The sequence below is a fragment of the Carcharodon carcharias genome, chromosome 32 (genome assembly GCF_017639515.1).
Source record: "Carcharodon carcharias isolate sCarCar2 chromosome 32, sCarCar2.pri, whole genome shotgun sequence".
NCBI classification, from domain to species: domain Eukaryota; kingdom Metazoa; phylum Chordata; class Chondrichthyes; order Lamniformes; family Lamnidae; genus Carcharodon; species Carcharodon carcharias.
Genome location: NC_054498.1, coordinates 14,115,518 through 14,140,122, shown reverse-complemented (window position 1 = coordinate 14,140,122; position 24,605 = coordinate 14,115,518). Strand labels below are relative to the sequence as shown.

The 24,605-nt window shown below is 44.5% G+C and overlaps 1 protein-coding gene across 1 annotated transcript in view; it reads left to right on the top strand.

The window, feature by feature from the left end:
* LOC121271970 (potassium/sodium hyperpolarization-activated cyclic nucleotide-gated channel 1-like) overlaps positions 1-24,605 on the top strand; it is a 315,889-nt gene that overhangs the window by 104,947 nt on the left and 186,337 nt on the right. Inside the window, exon 3 of the mRNA XM_041178229.1 lies at positions 17,827-17,988. Coding sequence (XP_041034163.1) covers positions 17,827-17,988 — 162 coding nt within the window. The remainder of the gene's footprint in view (positions 1-17,826; positions 17,989-24,605) is intronic.

Below are 24,605 nucleotides of genomic sequence, written 5' to 3'. Positions count from 1 at the left end.
TGAATGGGAACTGGATAAAATTTTGACAGTAAGCAGAATTGAGGGATATGAGAGATGGCACAAAACATTTTTTCAAACTTTGGGAGTGGACAAATGGATCATATTAGTTGCTTTTGGTTCTGTGGTATTCCTTTGATCTCCCCTGGGCTAATACCCAGATAAAACCAAAATGGCTTCCTCCTACTGTACCTTAAATTCTCTGCAGTGCCAATATTTATTGTGACATTTCAAAAGTTCACATTCAGCTTAGGCTTTTCAAATTTTCTCCTCCAAATCAACGCAGTCGTAGCTTCTAAGTCAGAACTTTGATGCTTCGAGCCGTGCTGCAGCAATTAACTTGTCTTCAGTGTCTTACAATATCTTTCAGGGCATGAGATGTTACATCAAGTCCCCATTTGCCTGTTCGGGCAGATATAAATTATCCTACACCACGATTTGAAGAGCAGAGATGGTATCCTGACGAGGCTTACCAACTCTCCCAGAATATTCTAGTCTTCAGAAATTAGAGGCTAATGTTTTGGAAACTGTAATGAGCAATCTGTGAGACAGAAATGAATTTATCTAATGCATAAAGTGGTGTCCGCAATTCACTAAATTAAATTAAAAGGTACATGGCTCGCCTCTATACTTTAAATCATGGGTTAAGAGTTGGATGTCTAAAAGACTGCCTGTGAAGGTTAACATAGCAACATAGGAAATAAGAGCAGGAGTTGGCCATGCGGCCTGTCGAGCCTGCTTCACCATTCAAGCAGATCATGGCTGATCATCTACCTCTTATGTCATTTTTTCCCTGCTAATCCCATATCCCTTCATATCATTAGTATCCAGAAATCTATTGATTTCTGTCTTGAACGTAAACTGAAGTTCTTTCTGCTGCAGTGGAATATCTGTCAGGAACTGCAATAAAAACAAAGACTGCTGACAATGAGCCTCAACCCAGGCCAACATGACCTGATACCAGTGGTAAGAAGCTGAGATGTTAAAACATTAAAAGCATTTCCCCTTAGGGGTTCATTCGCTTCTAACGCTTATAGTGTTTGTACCTCCTTTAATACAAAAGTTGTACTGACATACTCCCAGAAATTCCCTGTCCTGAAGTCTGCAAGGCAGGGGTATTCTTGCAGAAAGCAGCTTCTTTATTAGTGCACTTAGTGAGTTAATAAATATTGAATAATAGTGGACTGATGGACCCCATAGGATCCGTAGCCGATGATTTGAAAACTTACGTCTCAACATTCACAGCACAAACACAACAACAACTTACATTTATATAGCTCCTTTACTACAAGGAAACGTGTCAAGGTACTTCACAGGAGCATCATAAAACAAAGTATGACACTGAGCCACATAAGGAAGATATTAGGTCAGATGACAAAGGCTTGGGCAACAAGGTAGGGTAATGTCTTAAAGGAGGAAAACGAGGTAGAGAGTTGGAGAGGTGTAGGGAGGGAATTCCAGAGCTTAGAATACCTCTTCCCTTTGATTACCAATTTAACACTGACCTCATATTGTATAGCAATTTGTATTGTCCTTAAAAAAAATTGCTGTGCAAACTTGAATTGAATATCCAAGAAGTGCCAACCAAATAATTTTTTCGGTAGTGCAGTTCCAACCATTTTCAGTTAGCAAAACCCTTTGGCTCAGTTACACTGGGTATCGTGTTGGAAAGATCTCAACCTGCAACAAACTCATAGAGGTGTGGGAGCAGATGTTCTTCCAATATCATGGCCATGGAAGGGGTGAGGCAAACGGGAAACAGTTATTGAAAGATGGGAAAGCGTCAATCAAACTTATCAGAATAATAGTTTAAAAAAAACCTGCAATAGGTTTCATGGATGTAATTAGAGGTATGGAATATAAAAGTAGGGAAGCCTTGCTACAGCTGTAGGGCATTGGTGAGACTGCACCTGAAGTACAGTGAACAATTTTGGCCTCCTTACTTAAGGATGGATATATTTGCATTGGAAGCAGAGAAGGTTCACTAGGCTGATTCGTGGGATGAAGGTATTGTTTTATCAAGAAAGATTGAGTGGGTTGGGCCTATACTCATTGGAGTTTAAAAGAATGAAAGGTGATCTTATTGAAATATATAAGATCCTTGGGGGGGTTGACAAGGGAGAAGCAGGGAGATGTTTCCTCTCATGGGGGGAAAACAGAACTAGTGGGCACAGTTTAAAAGTAAGGAGTCTCCCATTTAAGACGGAGATTAAGAGGAATTTCTTCTCTCAGGTGGATGTTAATCTTTGGAATTCTTTTGCCCAGAGAGCAGCAGAATCTAGGTCATTGAAAACATTCAAAACTGAGTTAGATGGATTTTTGATCTACAAGTGAACTCAGGCCACAACCACATTAGCCAGGCCTTCTTGAATGGCAGAGCAGGTTTTAGGAGCCAAATGGCCTACTCCTGTTCCTATTTCTTATGGTCTTATGATCCTACATGGAGCATATAGCACAGGAACAAGCCACTCAGCCCAATGGATCTAGCCAAACTTTTAGTTAACATGTTATGTTAATTTCGGTCTGTCCGTAAGCATGACCCAGACCTCCCTGTCGCTTGCCACTTCAACACACCACCCTACTCTCATGCCCACATGTCCATCCTTCGCCTACTACAATGTTCCAGTGAAGCTCAACGCAAACTGGAGGAACAGCACCTCATCTTCTGACTAGGCACTTTACAGCCTTCCGGACTGAATATTGAGTTCAACAATTTTAGATCATGAACTCTTTCCTCCATCCCCTTTCCGATCCCCCTTTTTCCAATTATTTATAATATGTAAATACATTTTTCTTTTCCCACCTATTTCCATTATTTTTAAATGTATTTCCATCCATTGTTTCATCTCCACATTTTAGCCTATTTAGATCCCTTCCCCCCACCCCAGCCCCACTAGAGCTATCTGTCACTTGGTCATCCTGCTTCTTACTCTTAATGTCATCATTAGCACATTATTCAGCTAATATCACCACCGTCAACATTCCTTTGTCCTTTTGTCTATGACATCTTTGGCAATCTCTTCTGTTCCTCCACCTATCACTGGCCCTCTATCCAGCTCTACCTGTCCCACACCCCCCCCACCCTTAAACCAGTTTATATTTCACCTCATTTATATGTTTCTTAGTTCTGATGAAGTCATACAGACTCGAAACGTTAACTGTATTCCTCTCCACAGATGCTGTCAGACCTGCTGAGTTTTTCCAGCTATTTTTATTTTTGTTATGTTAAACATTAGCTGTTTAGTTTGCTTTTATTTTTCCCAGTCCTTTCTCTATTCAGGCCTGGTGTCATCTAATCTCATTATTCCTTGGTAGATATCATAGATAACCAATGGGTGGTTTCTCTTGGAGGATATATAAGTGGGTAAGGGTTGGTTATATTGTAATATGTCATGAGCCACTGTGGTGAACAGGAGTTTGATTAATTGCTTACAATCAGATCAGCCATGATCTTATTGAATGGCGGAGCAGGCTCAAGGGGCCAAGTGGCCTTCTCCTGCTCCTAATTCTTATGTCCGTATGCTTTAGAATGATGGAGAGGAACTTCCAGGATTTTTCCTGAATTGATGGCAGGTTTTTGCTTTCTTTTCCCAATTATTCCCCTGGCGACAGCATTCATTGAAGAGTAGAAGGCTGAGGTTAGATTGCCTACGAGATGGGGAGAATTTGTTAAGTCTAGTGGCCTTCAATCTCCATTTGCATTCATAGGCTCATATGTGTGCTCGTGTATCTTGATAGAGGGACCTAGTATTTCCCTAGCCTCCTCACCTCACCCAATGAAGCCTGGCTGGAAATGCCAGAACTAGGCAACGCATGTAAATATTATCAATCCCTTAACTTTCCCAGGTTCGAGGCCCAACACTGCAGAGCCTCAAAGCCCTCATTACACCTGAAATTGTTCCTACTGTGAATAATCACATCTCTGGTCAGTCGAATTATCATTCACACAATTAAAATAAAATGTCGCTTTTGCTTTTGGTGTTATACTAAAGACATATTCCCACGAGGATAAATGAAATTCATACTGGAGCCTCATTGGCATAATACTAGTTTAATAAGAAGGTGGTTCTTTGTTAAACACTAACACTTGCAATCTACATTTTATATAAAAGCATGTTAAGTGTTCCCAAGCAGGGATTTGCTTATTAACAGTAAGTGAGAAATTTCCTTAGTCATCAGGCTTGATCTTCTGAGGCCACCTTTAACGTGTCCTGTTCAGAGAAAGCTTTCAGCGTCTTTGTTGTGCATATTCATCCAAAGCTGCTGATTAAGCTGCAAAATTAAGCAACTGTTAAAACGCGCAATGCTAAAGTATTCAGTATTTAGGAGGCCCATGTAGCCATCAGCCCCTTGAAAGATAAAATCTTGCTACCAACAGCCTTTTGATGGCCACTCAAGATCTGCTTCAATTGGAAGCATTTTGCCATTGATGTATAGACCTTCCCCTATGCAGACCTGAATATTCAGTCTGCCCACTGCCAGTTAAAATGGTATCTGGATCTTGCAGGGGCAGCATTGATATTTGACTTTGGCAGTTCTGCTCCTTCTGGAGGAATGTTTCTTCTCTTTGGTTCTACATTTTGCCACAGTTAGAATATATAATGTTACAATAAATGAGACTTGATTTCTAACATGTATTTATTTTTGCTTTATATCTCTCACTATGTTCAACTCCACCAAGATTTATGCCAACCTCAAAGAAGAGCTGCTTTTATGTCTGACGGGATCACAGTTTATTGCTTTTACTTTGTATTGGACAGCAGATGCTGGTAATGGTTCTGCTGTACTCATATACCTCCCTAGACCCATCCATTCTTTCTTTATTTTCCCTATTACCAGCTGCAGAGCAGAATCTTGGGCCCTTCTGCGAGGCCAGGGGGCATTCAGTGGGGCAGGAGGGTAACAGGTGAGGACTCCACCGCCTTCCCATCTTCACCCTGATTAAGTCCAGTGTGGGAAGGTCCGTGGACGACCGTCATACCCCGCTGCCAATTGATGCCCTTAAGTGGGCAATTAATCCCACTTAAGGGCCTCAACCCCAGGCAGAGGACTCATCATGCTGGGAGCATGATGGGTAAATCCTGGCGTCTTTGCTTGCTAGCTGCCGGGGGAGGAGGGGGTCCCCCGTTCAAGGGCTCAGTGCTTCATCGAGTGACCTGGCATTGGGAAGGTGGTGGTGCTGAGAGCCACACCCCTGCCCTTGCTGCCAACCCCCTCACCTGCAAGCCTCCGTCCACCATAACTAAGTGCCTGTGCCCCTCCTTGGCCAGGACTTTCTGTGCCCGCTGGCGCCGGGCGTGTTCGGTGGCGTGAGTGGACAATATGGCGAGAAGGCCAAAAATTGGTTTCACAACATCATGAAACCAGTTTGCGATTGTCCGCTCAGCCTGTCGATGGTGGGCCGCATTTCCCACCATCAGACGTTGAGAGCATCGTTGCATATCGATATAAGGTCAGCCCACCAGACTCATCCCCACCCTTGATCGTCCACCCACGTCGGCTGGAAAACACGCCGACGCGTTTCACAACAGCATATATAAGGTGTGCGCCTGGCGGGCTGCACTTCACTCGGGACTTCGAGGTTTGTCTGCCTACCTTGCTTCGGGCAGCACTCGCAGTCATCAGCGCCAGGCTTCACACACAGCGCCACATCACTTTTAGGGGGGCTCATGGACAGGTCTCTACCGACCAGATCAGACATATGTGTGGGTGGCTTTCCATAGCTGCAGGGCTAGGGCTTGCTTGGAGAAGGGGGAGAAGAGGCCTCAGGCAAGGGAAGAGGCTGCAGGATGAGAGCTGCATTGGGGAAGGGGGGTATCCCAGGGTGTGTGTATATGTGTGTGTGTGTGTGTGTGTGGGCGTAAGTTGATCTGTGCGAGTGGCTTTAAGATGGTGAGGGCTGAGGAGGCAGTTTCCAGAGGAGATGAGGCCAGGTGGACATGTGAGGGTGTGTGTGAGGGAGTGAGTGGTGATGTCCCTTGAGCTGGCAGTGAGTGAGATGCCAGTGAATGTGTGATGGGCTTGTGAGTGTGTGAGTTTAGAGAGATGAGATGGTTGCCTTACCCTGGCGGCATGGGTGAGATCATTCATCCTCTATCTGCACTGAATGGCCAACCTCTTCTGTGCAGCATTGGCACTGACCACCACTGCCACAGGGTGCCAGGCGTGATGAAGCGGCGAAGGGACGGTGTGGCGGGCGAATCGGAGCCTGCCCACCATGGAAACGGCGTGGTTCCCGGGAATGCATAAATAATGCGGCGGGTTTGGGATGATACGGTGTGAAAAGCTGCCATTGCAGCTGGCGGGTAATATGCCATTTTTCCCGCCCGCTACTTCAATTACTACCTATCTGGGACAACTCCACCTCTTCAGCCGAAGCCTCGGGTGGGTGTGGTGCTGGCAGAAGCCTCCAGCTGCCTGGTGGCGCTGTTGAGTACAGAAGGGCTGCAAGCCTCTGATGGCCCCAGCAGCTCTTGACAGGCAGGACTTGTGTCCCCGGGATCCTTGATCATGACGGAGCGACTGCTGCTGGCCTGTTAAGTGCCTGAGTGGCACAAGGTGCGATGGACTTTCTCGAAGAAAGGCGACACGTGGGTCTTGCCAGCTTTCCAGCTGGCGGCTGAGACCCCTGTCGCCTCCACAAGGTTCCAGCCCCATTATCACCTCTGTCATATAATCACTCCGTCCCTCCACTCTCTTACAGATCTTTTGCTCCGCTACTGGCCGCTTGGGCATCTCCGATTTTAATTACTCCACCATTGGTGGGCATCAGGGGTGTTGCTCACTGAAGTGCCGCTTTGGCACCTCCAACCAGTGCCCAGAAGAGGGGGGGGTGGTGCGGGAGCTACAGATGGTTCCAAACACTGAAGCCTGGGTGTAGGGAGACCAGGCTTGGTGTTTCAAATGAAGCTATCGTCATCCACGCTGAGCAGCCAAAGCTAAGGACCTGAGAGGCTGACTTTAAAAAAAAATCAGAACTTTCAGGCTGATAGTCCTGATTTTTGAAGCCTTCTGTCAGGTCGGTTTCACCCATTTCTGCTCTGTGGCTGGGGAGATTGGGTGTTGGCAGTGTCGGGGAAGGGTTGGTGTTGGAGGAGTGGAGAAGGGGGTTTGGGGGCGGAGAGAGGTGAGGGGGGATTGAGAGGTGTTGGGGAGAGGGGAGTGGGGGGTGTTGGGGTTTTGGGGGAGGGGTGGGGAAGAGGTTGGAGAGGGTTTGGGGTGGAGGGGGGAGATGGGTGGAGGAGCAGATTGGGGCAAGGGGTGGGGACTGGAGGTAGTGGGGATTTGGATATGTGGGAGGTTGTTTGAGGACGGGGTAAGAAAGAGGTTGGTGGCAATGGGGGCACTAATATTTTTCACATAAAAAGCATAGTTTTAATTCTTAAGAAAATAATGTAATAGTAGATTTAGAAATTATATGGCCAACATGTTTTCTTAGAGCTCAGGTGCGTCAAGATTCAGCACTACACCCCTGGTAGTCATACGTTTAACTGCCAAGCCCTTAGCTTCAGAATTTGCCTCTCTGTCTCACCAGATCTCTTTCCTCCTTTGCAATACCTCTCTTTTTATTGCATTACAGTCACTATATAAATATAAGTTGTTGTTTGCTCATTCCTTCTTCCCCCTCCCCCCACCTGCTCCCTTGCCCCTGGTGTTGCACTTGTCTAAAGGCTGTTAAATCTCTAGCTGCTTCCAGTTCTGAGGAAAGGTCATTGATCTGAAACACAACTCTGTCTCTCATTCCATACATGCTGTCTGGCCTCTTGAGTGTTTCCAACCTTCTGTTGTTACTCCAGAAAGATTGACACTATATGCCAAAAAAGAGGCAGATAATTGCTCAGACTGTGTACTAGATGGTTCTGCTTTGAAAAACCATATTTAACCTGGATCTTAGCTGCCTCAACATAGTGATTCACTGTGTTGGAAGAATTGCAAGGAGCAACACGTCTCCACCCAGCACTGACAGACGCAATAGTTCCAACGTTACAATATTGTAGCTCTCCAACAGGCTCACTTCTCCCTACCACGCTCGGTCAAAACTTCCAGTGACCTTCAAAACTCATTCCCCTCAGCCTGCGTCTTCCAGGTCTGACTTTCACCACCAAGGCTCACCATGGCGATTCTTTGTTCTTTAAAGCCCCATCAGTTCTGTCCCCTTCATTTCAAACAGAAAAACATCTCTCGCAAGCAACCTGCTTATTTGTTAACACAAACCAGTCCTCCTTCTTCTCTATAACAGTAACTGCTTTGCTTCTCCACCCAGCAATAACTTATTTGCCTCTTTCTCTCTCTAGGTCTCAAAAAGCAGCTGTCCCTTTACTGTGAGGCAGTTTCGAAAGGTGTGGAAACTGTCACTCGATATTTTAATTGGTTTCTGTTTGAGTTTCTTTCCCCATAAACAGATTGCATGGGCCTGTCTCCGAATGGAGGTGTTTAGTATGTCCTCACCACCTAACATTCTGTTTCACCTTAAGTTAAAGGAGACATTTTCAAACCATCTTGTTAAGCCCAACCAATCACCAACCTGGAAAGATTGGGCTGACCAGTCCATTTCCATGTTGTAATTTCTATGTAATAATCATCCACTTCAATCTACTGGTGCAGAAATCCACTTTCCTGTCTCTTTTTTAATCTCCAATTTGTACAAACCCCTCTTCCCTACCTTTCCAAATGTAACTCTCCATAAACCACAAGTCCTCCAAAACTCGACAACCTGGACAAAACTCTCCATAAACCACAAGTTCTCCATAACTCGACAACTCAATTCCTCTTCCCTGTTATTACTGACCCCTATTGCCTTCCCATTCATGTTGACTTCAAAACCCTCATCCGTGTCTACAAGTCATCCATGGTGTTGTTTTTCCCTTTCCATCCTCTTCACCCTTTTATTCAGGTTTACTATGTATTCGCTTCCCTTCGTGTTCCACCATCAGTGGTGGAGCCTTTATCCACCCAATTCCACATGTTGCGAATCTCTTTCAAAACTTTTCTGCACTACATCTCTCACCACTTTCAATAATCTCCTTGATGTCTACTTCTTTGGCCATGCTTATAAATATCTCCCCTGGTTTCTGCTTTACTCCTGTTTGGGCATGACTCCCCTTTACTTGCATAGCCCCCTAGATATGAAACACCTTGGAACATTTTCATTGTCACTAGACCAGTAATGCAGAGACTCAGGCTAATGTCCTAGGGACAAGGGTTCAAATCCCACCATGGCAGCTGGTGGAATTTAAATGTAATTGTTAACCTGGAATTGAAAACTAGTCTCAGTAATGATGACCATGAAACTATCATTGATTGTCATAAAAACCCATCTGGTTCACTAATGTCCTTTAGTGAAGCAAATCTGCCGTCCTTACCTGATCTGGCCTATATGTGACTTCAGACCCACAGCAATGTGGGTCGAGTCTTAACTACCCTCTGAAATGGTGTGGCAAGCCACTCAGTTCAAGGGCAATTAGGGATGGGCAACAAACGTCAGTGACACCCACAATCTCATGAAAAGGATTTTGTTATGTTATGGGTGACATAAAAATTATTGAAGTAAACTTCAGTGTCAGTGTCCAATCGTGCAAGAAAGTTGAACTAACTAAAATAATTAAAACAAAGTTGAATGAATTAAGTTGAACAATAGGTTGGAATTTAATGCCCTTCCCTGAGGTGGGTTTGAAGGGATGTGGGACATTTAATCGGGCAGGAGGGTGCTGGGTGGGGATCCTGCCATCTTCCTGACTCTGCCCTGATTAAGTCTTGGGTGGGAAGGTTTGTTTACAATTAATGCCCACTTAAAGGCCTCATCCCCCTGCTGCTGGGATTCAACCAGTGGTGGGTGGGGCAGTCACCATGCAGGAAGCCTGAAAAGCAAGTCCTGCCATGGCTCCTTGCAGGCTTCTGGCAGTCCCTTGTTTAAAGACACTTGGTGCCTGATTAAGGGACCCAATGTCAGGAAAGGGGCTTAGTGAAAGCCAGCCCACTTGCTGCCGAACCCTATCATCACCACCCCCCATTTCTGGCAACCCCCCCCCCACCCCGTGAATCTCATCTCTCACCACCACATCCCTCCCCCATCACAGTCACCTGTGGCCTGGGTCTCTCAGTGATCCTAGGCCTCTTGCTGGGTGCATTATCCACCAGGTGCCACCACTGCACCACTGGTGCTGTCTGGACAGCTGCCAGCCTCCGGTCAGCAGCTCTTGGGGTTGGGATTTCCATCCTTGGGGTCCTTGGGAAGACCCACTGCTGGTCACCTAAGTGCCTGATGGGTACTTAATTCCGGCGGGCCTTCCCCAAAGGGCATGACATGGGGCTCTTGTTGGTGCTCCTGTCAGCGGGTGAGACCCCCTGTTGCCTCTATTAAATACCACCCATAGTGTCAGGTATGGTTCACTTAGTAGTACTCTTATCTCCGAGTTACAAGATTTTGGGTGCATGTCCCACTCCGGGGCTTGAGCACAAAAATCAAGGTTGGCATGCCAGTGCAGTCAAGGGAGTGCATTGTCAGAGGTGCTGTTTTTTGGACGAGATGTTAAACCGAGGCCTCAATTGCCTGTTTGGGTGGGTGTAAAAGATCCCATTATTTTTGAAGAGGAGTGGGGGGGAGTTCTCCCCGGTGACTTGACCAATATTTATCCTCCGTCAACATCACAAAAACAGATTATCTGGCCATTATCAAATTGCTGTTTGTGGGAGCTTTTGTGTGCAAATTGGCTGCTGTGTCTCCGACATTACAATAGTGATTGCACTTCAACAGTATTTCATTGGCTGTAGAGAGCTTTGAGTCATTGATGGTCATGAGAAGTGCTAGATAAATACGAGCCTTTTCTCCTTCCTTTAACATTCATCATGGAGATGAGAGGATCATTGAATAACCCCCGGTTAATGTTATAACCCCTGACATTAATTCAGTTTCCTAACATTAGACTGTCAAGTTCAGTACTATTCCTTGGAAGCTTTCCTTTTCTTTTAATTATTCTTTGGGATTTGGGCAACACATCGCTGGCAAAGCCAGCATTTGTTACCTGTCCGTAATTGCCCTTGAACTGAGTGGCTTGGTCGGTCATTTCAGAGGGCAGTTAAGAGTCAATATCATTGCTGTGGGTCTGGAGTCACATTTAGACCAGACCAGGTAAGGATGGCAGATTTCCTTCCCTAAAGGACATTAGTGAACCAGGTGGGTTTTTAGCACAACTGATAATAGTTTCATGGTCACCATTACTGAGACTAGCTTTCAATTCCAGATCTATTAATCTTCACTGAACTTCAATCCCACCATGGGGGGATTTGAGCCCATTAACCCGGGTCCCTGGGTTACCGCTACACCACCATCTCCGCTGATATCATGTTTACCTTTGAACAAAAATGTTCACAAAACCTAAAGAAACAGATATGGGCGGTGGGGGAATAAAAGGACAATTTAATTCTTTTTAGTGATCGTTTGATTTATAAAAGACCTGATGGTGGTGGGGATTCATTTCTAAGAAACTGCTGTAGTGGAACAAGGCAACTGCTCTGCTTTTTCCAAGTGGTTTTCCCTAAAGTGCCGCAGCAATCTTTGTCATTTCAACTGTGTGCCTTCATTTGATTATTTCCTGTCGTGGTAAGATAATACTGCAAAGTGCCCGAGACCCTGAAGAGAAGAGAATAATAAATAAAACAATAATGATTATCGAGTACATCATATACCTGCAAAAGAGGCAACTTTGATGCTTGTTTATCAACTGCAATGATTAATAATGATAGCAGCATCTTTTCAGTTGATCTGCTTTTGTGATTCTCAATAAGGTATACTACATTGCGGGAAAATTAAATACTTTTGATGTATAGCAAATAAAAAGTCAGTTTTTTATGCTTTGGCATGAGCCTCGTTTATCCAGAGCAAATATCTGTAAATCGAACTCATGCCTAATATCTGGTCCCATCAGATAAGGGAAATGGAAACCTTTACATCTTTAATTATCCACTCCTGGGTACTCCCACATCAGATGCAGGACCTTCGGGGTAAAGTTCTCTTTGAATTATTTCAATACTGGAGGAAGAGTACCTATGGTCATTCTCTGGTTGCCATTGGTATTGAAATGTGTTCAGAAAATGAACGCATATATGGTGTCACTCGGCAACCTTCCTTTGCGTGACTTAAATCCAACTTCACCTCACCAGCACTGGACTGGATGATACCTCCATTTCAAACGCCAGTCACACTATGCCTCTGAGGTAGATGTGAGTTTAATGCCATATTACTGAACCTTAGTGCTGTGGCCTCATGTCTACTAGCATCTACTATAGAGAGGCAGAGCTCAATTTATTTAATTTAACTATTGTCCAGACAGCAGTGAAAGATGTTTATTGATCCTACCTTGATGATAATGCATTCTATATTAGCTCCTCTTGCAGCCCCCCTTGGAGCTTTTTGCCTTAGATTGCCAATTTCTGCTACACTGTGCACTGTTGACCTGTAGCCATCGAAATATGGCTTTAGATTTTCCAGACACACTTCCGTTCATTCACGCATCCCTCATCCAATGAGTGAAGATTGAATTTGTGCACTAATTCCATAGCTAAAAGGTTAACCTTCTAAAGCCAATTTCCCCACTCAATGCTCCCGCTGCCATCTTTTATTTTGTCATTATTATGCTCTTTGGCCTCTTCTTGCCAATTCTGGCCTCTTGCATATTAGCTCGATTTTAAAATTCTCCTTCTTGATTTCAAATTCTTCAATAGCCTCATCCTCTTCAACAGCCCTACAACCCTTTGCGATCTCTGCACCCTTCCAATTTGGACTTCTTATGTTTCTCTGCTGCTCTTCACTCCACCATTGGTGGCCATGTTGCCTGGGCCCTAGGCTCTGGAATTTCCTCCCAAAATGTTTCCGCTCCTCTCTCCTCCTTAAAGTCACTTCTTAAAATGTATCTCTTTGCCTAAGCTTTTAGACATCTGTCTTAGTACCTCCTTGGTGTCAAGCATAGTTTAATAATGCTACTATGAAGTGCCTTGGGTCAGTTTGTAGCAATAAAGATGATTTATAAATGCAAGCTATTATTGATTTTTCAATTTCCTTTCTCCACACATTTTGCTGCCAACTGGTTTGGCTGTGTTTTGTGGAAAAGTCATTTCCCAGAACATTCAGGTCATTTGATAGAATCATTGGTCCTTAATAATTAAAGTGGGTTGGTTTGAGTTACGGTTTCAAAAGAAAGAGATTATGGCTAAGTTCTGTCTATTCTGAAAGATCATAAGGATTAGGCAAATCATACAGTGATTTCCTGAAAGGTTGAGGAGTCTGGTGTTTTCTGATTTGTCCTTGTTTTGTTGCTGTTTCTATAGTAACAACAGGGAATAGAGGAAGTCATGAACCACTGACAGTAGCATCTTCACAATAATATGTACAGCAACAGACATGAAGACCAGAACAAAATTGCTAGAGATGCCTATGATGGAACCAAATTCTTAATTTTAGAATTAATAAATAAACCATTAGTAAAATAATATCTTATTACAATATCTAGAAAGGAGGTTGCCAATCACCTCACTTTACGTGCTGTGGTGCACCATTTTACATTTTCCTTATTTTGGCTGGGATTTTACATTTGCAAATCGGGACTGCTGCTGTCCTGTGCACACATAAAACCTGGCATGATGATGTTGGGTTGTGAACACAACATCAATGCTCCTGTTCCCCTAATAGAACATAGAAACATAGAAATAGGAGCAGGAGTAGGTCATTTGGCCCTTCGAGCCTGCTCTGCCATTCAACATGAAAGATCATGGCTGATCCTCTATCTCAACACCACACTCCTGCGCTCTTCCCATACCCCTTGATGACTTTAGAGTCCAGAAATCTATCTATTTCCTTCTCAGATATATTCAGTGACTCACCTCCATGGCCATCTGTGGTAGAGAATTCCACAGGTTCACCAGCCTCTGAGTGAAGAATTTTCTCCTCATCTCAGTCCTAAATGGTCCACCTCGTATCCTGAGACTGTGACTCCCCAGCCAGAGTAAATATCATCCGTGCATCCAGTCTGTCCAGTCCTGTCAGAATTTTATATGTTTCAATAAGATATCCTCATTCTTCTAAATTCCACTAAATACAGGCCTAGTTGGCCCAGTCTCTCCTCACATGACAATCCTGCCATCCCCGAAATCAGTCTGGTGAACCTTTGCTGCACTCCCTCTATGGCAAGTATATCCTTTCTTAGGTAAGGAGACCAAAACTGCACAGGATACTGCAGGTGTGGTCTCACCAAGGCCCTGAACAACTGCAGTAAGACATCCTTGCTCCTGTCCTCAAGTCCTCTTGCAATGAAGGCCAAAACACCATTTGCTTTCTCAACTGCCTGCTGCACCTGTATGCTTGCTTTCAGTGACTGGTGTAGGGCACCCAGATCCCTTTGTACATCAACATTTCCCAATCCATCACCATTTAAATAATACTCTGCCATTCTGTTTTTCCTACTGAAGTGGATAACTTCACACTTATCCATGTTATACTGCATCTGCCATGTATTTACCCACTCAGCCAACCTGTCTAAATCAACTTGAAGCCTCTTAACACCCTCCTCATCACTCACATTTCCACCAAGTTTCGTGTCGTCAGCAAACCTGGAAGTATTACATTTGGTTCCCTCATCCAAATCATTAGTATATATTGTGAATGGCTGGTACCCAAGCACTGATCCCTGTGGTACCCCACTAGTCACCGTCTGCCACTCCGATAAAGAGCCATTTGTTCCTACTGTCTCCTTCCTGTCTGCCAATCAATTCTCAATCCATAACAATATACTACCCCGATCCCATATGCTTTAATTTCACACACTAACCTCTTATGTGGGAGTTTATCTAAACCTTTCTGAAAATCTAAATACACCACATCCAGTGGTTCTCCCTTATCTATTCTGCTAGTTACATCCTCAAAAAACTCCAGTTGGTTTGTCAAACATGATTTCCCTTTCATAAATCCATGTTGACTTTGTCTAATCCCGTTGATATTTTCTAAGTGCCCTGTTAACATATCCTTTATAATAGACTCTGTCATTTTCTCTACTACTGATGTTAGGCTAACTGGTCTGTAATTCACTCTTTTCTCCCTCCCTCCTTTTTTAAATAGTAGAGTTACATTTGCCACCCCCCAATCTGCGGGGACTGTTCCAGAATCTACAGAATTTTGGAAGATGACAACAACGCATCCACTATTTCCATGGCCACCTCCTTTAGTACCCTGGGATGTAGATTATCAGACCCTGTGGATTTATCAGCTTTCAGTCCCATTAATTTCTCCAGCACTATTGTTTTAGTAATGCTAATTTCCTTCAATTCCTCCTTCTCACTAGATCCTTGGTTCGCTAGTATTTCTGGGAAGTTATTTGTGTCTTCCTCCATTAACACAGAACTAAAGTAGTTGTTTAATTGCTCTGCCATTTCCTTGTTCTCGGTTATAAATTCTCCCATTTCAGACTCTAAGGGACCTACATTTGTCTTCACTAATCTTTTTCTTTTTACATACTTATAGAAGCTTTTTAAATCTGAGATCAATGGATTTTAGCCCATCAAGTGTATCAAACAGCATGCAACCAAGGCAGGAGGATGAAGTTAAGAGACAAATCAGCCATGATATAATTGAATGATGGAACAGCTTTGAAGACTGAATGGCCTCCTCCTTTTCCTATGTTCCTAAGGGCTGGATTTTATGTTAAGGACAGTAGTCTTGCCCCATACATAAAATCTGGGAGTAAGCCGCCTCTGGTTGGTGGCCTGGCCTTGCAGCTGTTTAACTCCTGATTGACTGTTAATTAGTTTGAGGCAGGACTTCTGTTCCTCAGAAACAGGAAGGCCCACCACAGAGAGCTATTAGCCAATCAGAAGCTGATAGTCATCCATTACTGGCAGTGTCACTGGTTGTGGTGGCCACTGCCGGTACTGCAGCGAGACCTGCAGGAAGGTGTGCTGTGCTGGAACCGGGACCAAGCTGGCAGGCCTGTTGAGGGGTGGTGGTCAGGGAGGATGGGGTTGTGGGGTAAACAGGCCAGGGGGGTGAGGAGAACTGGTGTCTGGGGAGAGGGAGGGAGGAGGAAGACCTCAAGAGGGGGCCCTCTGATGTGCCAAGGTAGGCCTTTAAGGAGGCACAGTCCCTTGCTCCCACTGCAGCGAAAGATCTTGGGCTAAATGCTTGGCATAGGCCTCTCCCTCTGCTGGTTAAATACCAGTGGTGGCGGGATGAGGGTCTTAAGTGTCCATTAAATGGCCACTTAAGGGCCTCAATTGTCTCACAGGTTGCCACTGGTAAAATTGTGGAGGATGGGGTGGGCATGGAACCCATGGCATTTTATGCCCCCACAGCCTGCCGTCTGAGAGCTGTAAAATCCAGCCCATGATTACCTACAACCTGACTGTCAACATTTCCCAACCAGGGAAAAAAAAGACTCGGATTTCTATAGCAACTTTCACAACCGCGGGACATGCCAAAGTACTTTGTAGCCAGTGACGTATGTCTTTAGCATAGTCACTGGTGTAATTTAGGAAACACAGCAGTCAATTTGTGCACAGCAAACTCCCACAAATAGTGATCGTGACCTGATAATCTGTTTAATGATGTTGAGTGAAGGGTAAATTTTTGCCAGGACACTGAGTCAATACCCCTGTTCTTTGAGTAGGGATATTGGATCTTTTACATCGCCTGAAAGGACAGATGGGGCCATGGTTTAACAACCCATTCAAAAGACAGCACTTCTGACAGTGCAACACTACATCAGTATTACACTTGAGTTCAGTCTAGAGTTTTAGACTTACGACTCTGGAGTAGGACCTGTACCCACAACTTTCTGACTCGGAGTCAAGAGTACCAACGCTGAGCCGCAGCTGATACGTGATGTAAATGCAGATCCTAAAAATTCCTGCTGCATAACTGACTGCTGAGAAGCGCATTAGAGCTGCCAGGGGTGATATGTCCTCTTACTTGCTCTTCATCTCTTTTAAAATATAGAGGGCCCATTAAAGCTCTTGCCATGTTGGAAATGCAATGCAGGAAGTCCTTTCATTCTACGCCAGTCATTAACACAGTGCTACATTATGCTAGTATTAGGTTCAATGTAGATAAACATGAGGCAGTGCATTTTGATAAGAAGAATAGGGAGGTCACTAATTATTTGGAATGTGTGAGCCTAGGTGGGGTAGAGGAACAAAGGGACCTCGGAGTATAAATACAATGACTAAAAGTTGCACCACAGCTTAGCAAGGTTATAACCAAGCACTGGGCTTTATTTCCAGATGGTTAGAATTGAAAGATAGGGAAGTTATGCTTAACCTGTATTTAACATGGTTATATCACAAGATCGTTCATCTTGCCTCCCTGCTAGTGTTTTCTATGCTGACACAGTGGACTAGCCTGAATTACACTGGATAATTCATTGACAGATCTCCTTGTGTCTCACTGCCCAAGCTAAAAACTCCCAAGAATTACCTAGAGCTTCTTAGAATAAGATTGTAACTGCGACATTATATGACAAAAAGGCAGAACCATCCCTCAGGGCTAAACATAAGTGAATGTTAATGGTGTCACAAGCAGCATCAGATATTCCAATCAATCAATGACATCTTTGAAGTTCTTGGACCTTTGAACCCAAAAGGTCATTCTATTTTCCTGCCCTAATGTGCTGAATACCAGTAGACTGAACGAATTGGACAAGTGAATTTAATAAAAAGAGGATGTTGAATTGCCTTCTGCACTGAAATTGGTTTCTTCTGTAAATGTATTACCATTCATTGATCTTCCAATCAATAAGGGCCTGTCTCAACAGAAACTAACAAATTATACCATTTTGTCTGATTGGGCAGATCTTCCACATGACCTACGACCTGGCAAGTGCAGTGGTGCGGATTGTTAACCTCATTGGGATGATGCTGTTGCTATGTCATTGGGATGGCTGCCTCCAGTTCCTGGTACCTATGCTGCAGGAATTCCCAGATGACTGCTGGGTGTCTCTCAATAATATGGTGGTGAGTAGCTCTTGCAACACAAGGATAATATACGTTGATCTTACCTGATCATAACACAAATCCTGGGTACACCACACGGGCCAATTGTTATACCCAGACTGTTGCCCTGGGTGAAGGCATTAGTGATAGTACAGAAAGGATTCTTGAGAATGGTTCCAGGGATGAGGGACTTCAGTTACATAGAAAGGTTGGAGAGGTTGGGACTGTTTGCCTTGGAGAAGAGAAGAATGAGAGGAGATATGATAGAGACATTCAAAATCACGAGGGGTCTGAACAGAGTAGATAGGAAAAAATTGTTCCCACTGGTAGAAAGATCGAGAACGAGTGGGCACAGATTTAAGGTAATTGGCAAAAGAAGCAATGGAGACATGAGGAGAAACTTGCTCACGCAGCGAGTGGTTAAGATCTGGAATGCACTGCCTGAGAGTGTGGAGGAGGCAGGTTCAATTGAGTGGTTCGAGATGGAATTGGATTATCATCTGCAAAGGAAGAATGTGCAGGGTTAAGGGGAGAAGACGGGGGGGAGTGACACTAAGTGAATTCTCATTCTGACACGACCAGCAGAATGGCCTCCTTCAGTGCTGTAACCATTTCGTGATTCTGTGTGCAATCAATTTATTAGAGACTTGCCATATCAACATGTTAATCATTCCTCTGCTTGTGTCACCGATAGTAGTTTCTAGCTGACATTAACACAGTAAGTTATCCTCTCACTGGGCAAGACCTGAATGGATCTCTGTTTATCTCACGGCCTTTGCTAAAATCTCCAAAACTGTAGTAATGCTCTCAGAACTGCATTTTATAAGAATGGTGATCAATTTAATTTTTTTGAAGTTTTTATGAAATATTAGGGTACAAAAGGGAAAACTGATATGCAGTGATTTTTTTTGCACAGGAAAATGTAATTGGAACTAAATTAGATATGCCCCAAAAACAAGCAATGGGATCGTAATACATGATTAAGCCACACCTGATGATTGCTATGCAGGCAGCACAGAAACTTAGTGCTGCATGCTCATTATAATGAATCCTGCTGCAGTCAGTGTGAACTGTGTTCTTGATTGGCAGCGTGCATCAGCAGGGGGCCCCAAAAGTGATACCTGCTGGCTCTACTCAAAGCTAGCTGACAGGGCTTAAAGCTAATCTTCATCACTTAAAGGGAAGGTGCTTTGTGGCTAGAACAGGCGCTGTCGGTCATTCAGGATGGCAGCCTGACCCAGGATTCAGTGAGGAATGGCACAGCATAGGAGAGATCAGGTTTCAAGATTTGTAGATGCTGGAGGCCCAGATGCAGGAGGTGGAAAGTAGGAGAGATGTCCTGTATTTGCAAAGGGATCAGTTGGCCTTCCAAATACGTAGACGAAAGGCAATCAGAACATGGAGGATGGTGCCAAGAGTCAAACCCTGTGCATCTGGATTTGCAGTGCCATAAGAAGTTCAATGACCTCACATGAGTTGTCAAGGTCAATGAACTCATCTTCAAATTTCATATTTATTAAATATTCACTTCCTCCACCACCAATGCACAGGACAGCAGTTTGTACCATCTTAAATGTGCGCTGCAGCAACTCACCAAGGCTCCTTCAGCAGCACCTTCCAAACCCACAACCTCTACCACCTGGAAGGACAGGGGCAGCAGATGTCTGGGAACACCACCATCTACATGTACCCCTCCAAATCACGTATGTGCCTGAGTTGGAACTATATTGCTGTTCTGTGTCTGTTGCTGGGTCAAAACCCTGGAACTCCCTCCCTAACAGCACTGCGGGTGTGCCTACACCTCATAGACTGTAGCTGTTGAACAGTGTGGCTCACCACCATCTTCTCAAGGGCAATTAGAGATGGACAACAATGCTGGCCTAGCCAGTGACGTCCACATCCTGTGAAAGATTTTTTTAAAATTCTGCCAATGATACCACTGGCCTAACACACTACTTAATTCTCTTAACCTCCATTAATCATTTACCAGCAACCCTTCAATCAGGACTCAAACCCGACATTGATATAGTCCACTGCATGCTCATATACTTAGCACCACTATAAACCTCAAGCCCAAATCTCACAAATTTTACACACTACCCACTATTCAACCAAGACAGATACATCAACCGAATACATTGCGCCACATTCATTGACACACATATTTCTTTTGTAGGACAAGGTACCATGCAACCAGAGGCAGCAGGAGCTGGCCAGAGGAGCCCTGGCACATGTGCGTGTCCTAACCCTGATGGAGGAGGCAGTGCTGGTCATTATTTGAATGGCAGTTGTTGAGCCTGTGGCTAACATTGGGGCTGAATCAATTGATGGTATCCTCGTACCTAATCCTTCTCCTAGTCCACTTCCACCTGATACCACAATCACTTCTGATATACGAGCTTCAGGTAGTATAAGCATGGGTCACTTACTTGCCCTCTCATTCCTTGTCTCCCGTCAGCAGGACCCTAACTAAGAAGTGCAGCCTGTTCAGGCAATGGGGAAATAGCAAATAGACAGTGATGATGAACAGATCCCGTCACTCAATTTCACAAGCTCAGCCAGATATTGACAATATGTAATTTTGAGAAGAGCATTGAGGAAGGTGAGATATCAGACGCCAGTGGACTGTAGCCAGAATAGAAGGCAAGGAAAGATCAAGTGCCAACTCACTGGAGGGTGACTTCGCACACCTCTTCTGCTCGACAGGACTCAAATGAGGACTCTGATGGGGCAGGCTACTGAAAAAGGTTGATGGGCATGAACACTGAAACGCTTGGTGCATTGGGAAACCTGCCAGAAAGTCAGCTGGCAAGAGACAATGAAATGTAGTCAGCTCTCTTTGAGTAAAGAGCCTCGGTAGCCTCCCTTCTGTAACATTGGATGGCAAACTGAAATGTTGTGAAATCTCCATCTCTAGCCTGGAAGGAGCTAGATGCATAGAAGTTCATTTGCAATGTTCACCTTCACAGCCACTGACAACGCCGTCCTTGCCCTGCTCTGAGTTTGCAGTTGTGGCTGCAGCAGGTGGCAGATTTCAGTGAACATGTCCTTACTGAAGTGCAGACACCAGACACAGTATTCCTCACTGAGGTTTAGGTGTTCCCTGTACACCCTGAACAAATTTGGCCTCTGCTGAGTGCCCTTCCCCTTCCCTCCTTCTCCTCCCTCTTCTAACAGTTTGTCCTGTTCTATGTGACCTCTACTTGCTCTTTCAGGCATGCTGTGCAAGGCCTAACATGCACCCATGTCTAGGAGCAGCTAGTTTCAGCAGAAGACTTGAAGCTCTCGAAGTCAGGAGAAGCCTTTCAGCACCTGTCACACCACTCCCTGTAAACATTTGCAAATTGAAACAGCTATGGAAACCTCCAAACACTTGCAGAATCTCAATAACACCCAGAATAAATCTAACTTGTCCTCGCTGGGTTAGGCATGTGGGTTGTTTGGAGGTATTGGCACTCCTTCCAACACCTTTATTTCACCTCTGCACATTCCCAATGAAACCTCGCGATGTGTTCAGTGCCTTCCCAAATTAGCCTTCTCCATTTTGGTTGACTACAATCCTGGGACTCCCTTGAAACGAGGGGAGGTTGGGAAGAGTGGTGAGGGTATTGCGGGCTTTCTGCAGTTGAACATGTGTTAAGAGAGGAAGAGCGTTGGACTCAAAAATGGCCGCAGCAATGCCAAATCAGTGTGCAGCCTGCCTGGTCTGCGTACGTCCGATAGAAGTTAGCCAATTGCTGGTTAGCATATTTACTGCTATGGTGTCTTGCATGATTCATGGTGGAAGTGGTTCCAAAATGGCACCTGTACCACCCCAAACTATGGGTGCTAATGAGCCAACTTTCACAGTGAGTACCTTTACAGCATGAACAATCTGCATGAGCCTGCATGACAATGTTTAAATGGAGTTCCTGATTAGGGCCTTCCAGGAACTGAACTTCCTCAAAAGCTCTCCAATTTATCCCATTCACACTGATGTCCATTAGCTGTGCAGGCATTGTGACATTAACCAAACTGCCTGATAGTGACCTTGTTATTCACTCCTCTGCTCTGGCAGCCTTCATATGTTTTCACTAGTCTTCCTGCCAGAATTCTGATAAGAGCAGGCCCAAAGTGGATGAGATAATGGCCACTGACAGACTGCCATTTTACACTAAGCACCTTCAGTGGATGAACTGGCCATTTCTCTTAGCACTCAATCAATCCTACATGCCTTCACCCTTATCTATACATTATGTACATCTTCAAGGCGATAGAGTTTCTAAGAATACAAAGTCTAAGTGCTCCAGTAACACCTTCTGGACATTGAACAAAACACTATCGGAAAGCTTTGCCTTGGTGCAGGTTTTTATTTTCTCCCAGATAGTGGATTTGACTTTTGTTTGCCGCATGTATTATTTGTTCACTAACATCACCAAACACAGTTTATCTGAGCCAGAAAGTTGTGAGTTCAAGCCCATTGACTTGAGCACAAATTCTAGGCTGATGCTCCTGTGCAGTATTGAGGGAGTGCTGCACTGCCAGAGGTGCCGTCTTTCAGGTGGGACATTAAGCTGAGTCCCCACATTCCCTCACAGATTCCATGGCACTATTCTGAAGACTAGCAGTGGGAGTTCTCTCTGTTGCCCTGGCCAAAATCCATCCTTCAATCAACTTCACTAAAAACAGATTACCTGGTCATCATCACATTGCTCTTTGTGGGAGCTTGCTGTGCACAATTTGACTGCTGTCGTTCCCACATTACAACAGTAATTACACTTCAAAAAGCACTTCATTGGCTGTAAAGCACTTTGGGGTGTTCCTGAAGACTTGGAAGGCACTATATAAATGCAAGTCTTTCTCCCTTTACATGGCAGAAAGCAGTTTAATAAAGTGTACAGTGCAGCTGAATCATTCCTGACAGGGTATTACTAAATTAGAGAAAGAAGATTAAAACCTAATCATGTCTTGTTTCACTGTGGCAATTAAAAGAATATACTAATATGTTGTTAATTCTTAACTGGTTTTAGTGTCACATTTATCTGTTTTAAATAATTTTCCATGGGCTGAATTTTCCCCCCGTCAGGGGGGAAGTTGATGGGTGGGTGCGCATAGGCGCGCTTCCAATCGGGGCCCCTGATCGAGGCGCGGTGCCATTTTATGTGGGCGAGCCAATTAAGGCCTGCCCAGCGTGACATTTGCACAGAATCGCTGTGCGGTCCCAATATCAAGAGTGCGCTCTTTTGTGCACGCGCATGACAGAGCGACTCATCTCCCCGAGGCTAAGTGCAGCCTCAGGGAGATCAGCTCCAAATGTTAAAAACCTAAAAATAGAAATGTAAAATTTCCCTAACATGTCTCCTCATGTGACAATGTCACATGAGTTGGGACATGGCCATAATTTTCCCAAAAGCTTTATTAAACTTTTTAAAGTGCTACATGAAACCTTATCCTGCCCGTAAATGAGGTTTTATGCTTTTGCTAGTTCCCGCTGGGGCTCCTGGCCTGCCCGGCAACTTTAAGGTTGGACAAGCAGGTCCTTTAATTATATAATTGACTCTGTCAATGGCCTCAATAGGCCATTGACAGGTCGGCGGGCGCGCAGCTGATTTTTCTGTGCCCCCGCCTTCCTGAAAATTTAAATGGGGCGGGGTGACGTTGGGAGTTCCGGTCGCTGACGTGTAAAATCCTGCCCCATATCTTTGTGATGTCCAAGGGCTTAAAGTCAGTCACAAAGAGGTTTAAAGGCAAGGAGAAAGATGTCAATTCTAATGTGCAAGGGAGCCAATGTAAGATAGCGAGGAGAATTATGATGGATGAGGGACAAAATACGGGCAGAAGCGTCTTAATTAGGCAAGTTATGGTTTATGGAGTTGGGCTATGCTGGCAATTAATAAATAAGTAAACAAATCTCAGATGGACAAGGGCATCAACTACATGGGAAGGTCTCCTAAAACTCACATACCATCCTGTCTTGGACATATATTGTTGACCGTATTAATTGGGTGTTTAATTGTATTCAGGTTATGGGTATAGGAATCACCTAAGATCATAAGAAATAGGAGCAGGGTAGGCCATTCGGTATAATGATGGTTGATCTGGTTGTGGCCTTAACAGCACTTTCTTCTCTGTTCCCCATAACCCTTGACCCCCCTTGTCAGTCAAAAATCTGTCTAATTCAGACTGGAATATATTTGATGACCTCCACTGATATTTGATGACCTCCAGTCTCCACTGCTCTCTGTGGAAGAGAATTCCAAAGACAAACGACCCTCCGAGAGAAGAAATTCTTCCTCCCCTCTGTTTTAAATGGGAGACCCCTTATCTCTAAACTGTATCCCCTAAATCTAGATTCCCTCATGAAAGGAAACATCCTTCCAGTATCTATCCTGACAAACCTTATGCTCATATATGGGCTGAAACTGTGGTTGTTGCTTTGGAGGTGCACAGTATGTAATGTGTTTCTCTGTAAATAAAAGCTTTTAAGTGTATAAAGGACTAGGCATCGGTCACAACCTCCACTGTCTGGTTCTCTGAATTGTAACATATACAAAACATTTCTTCATCGTTGCCGGATCAAAATCCTTTAATTCTCTATCAAGCAACATTGTAGAAGTTCCTTCAGCACAAGGGCTCCAGTGGTTCAAGAAGAAAACAGC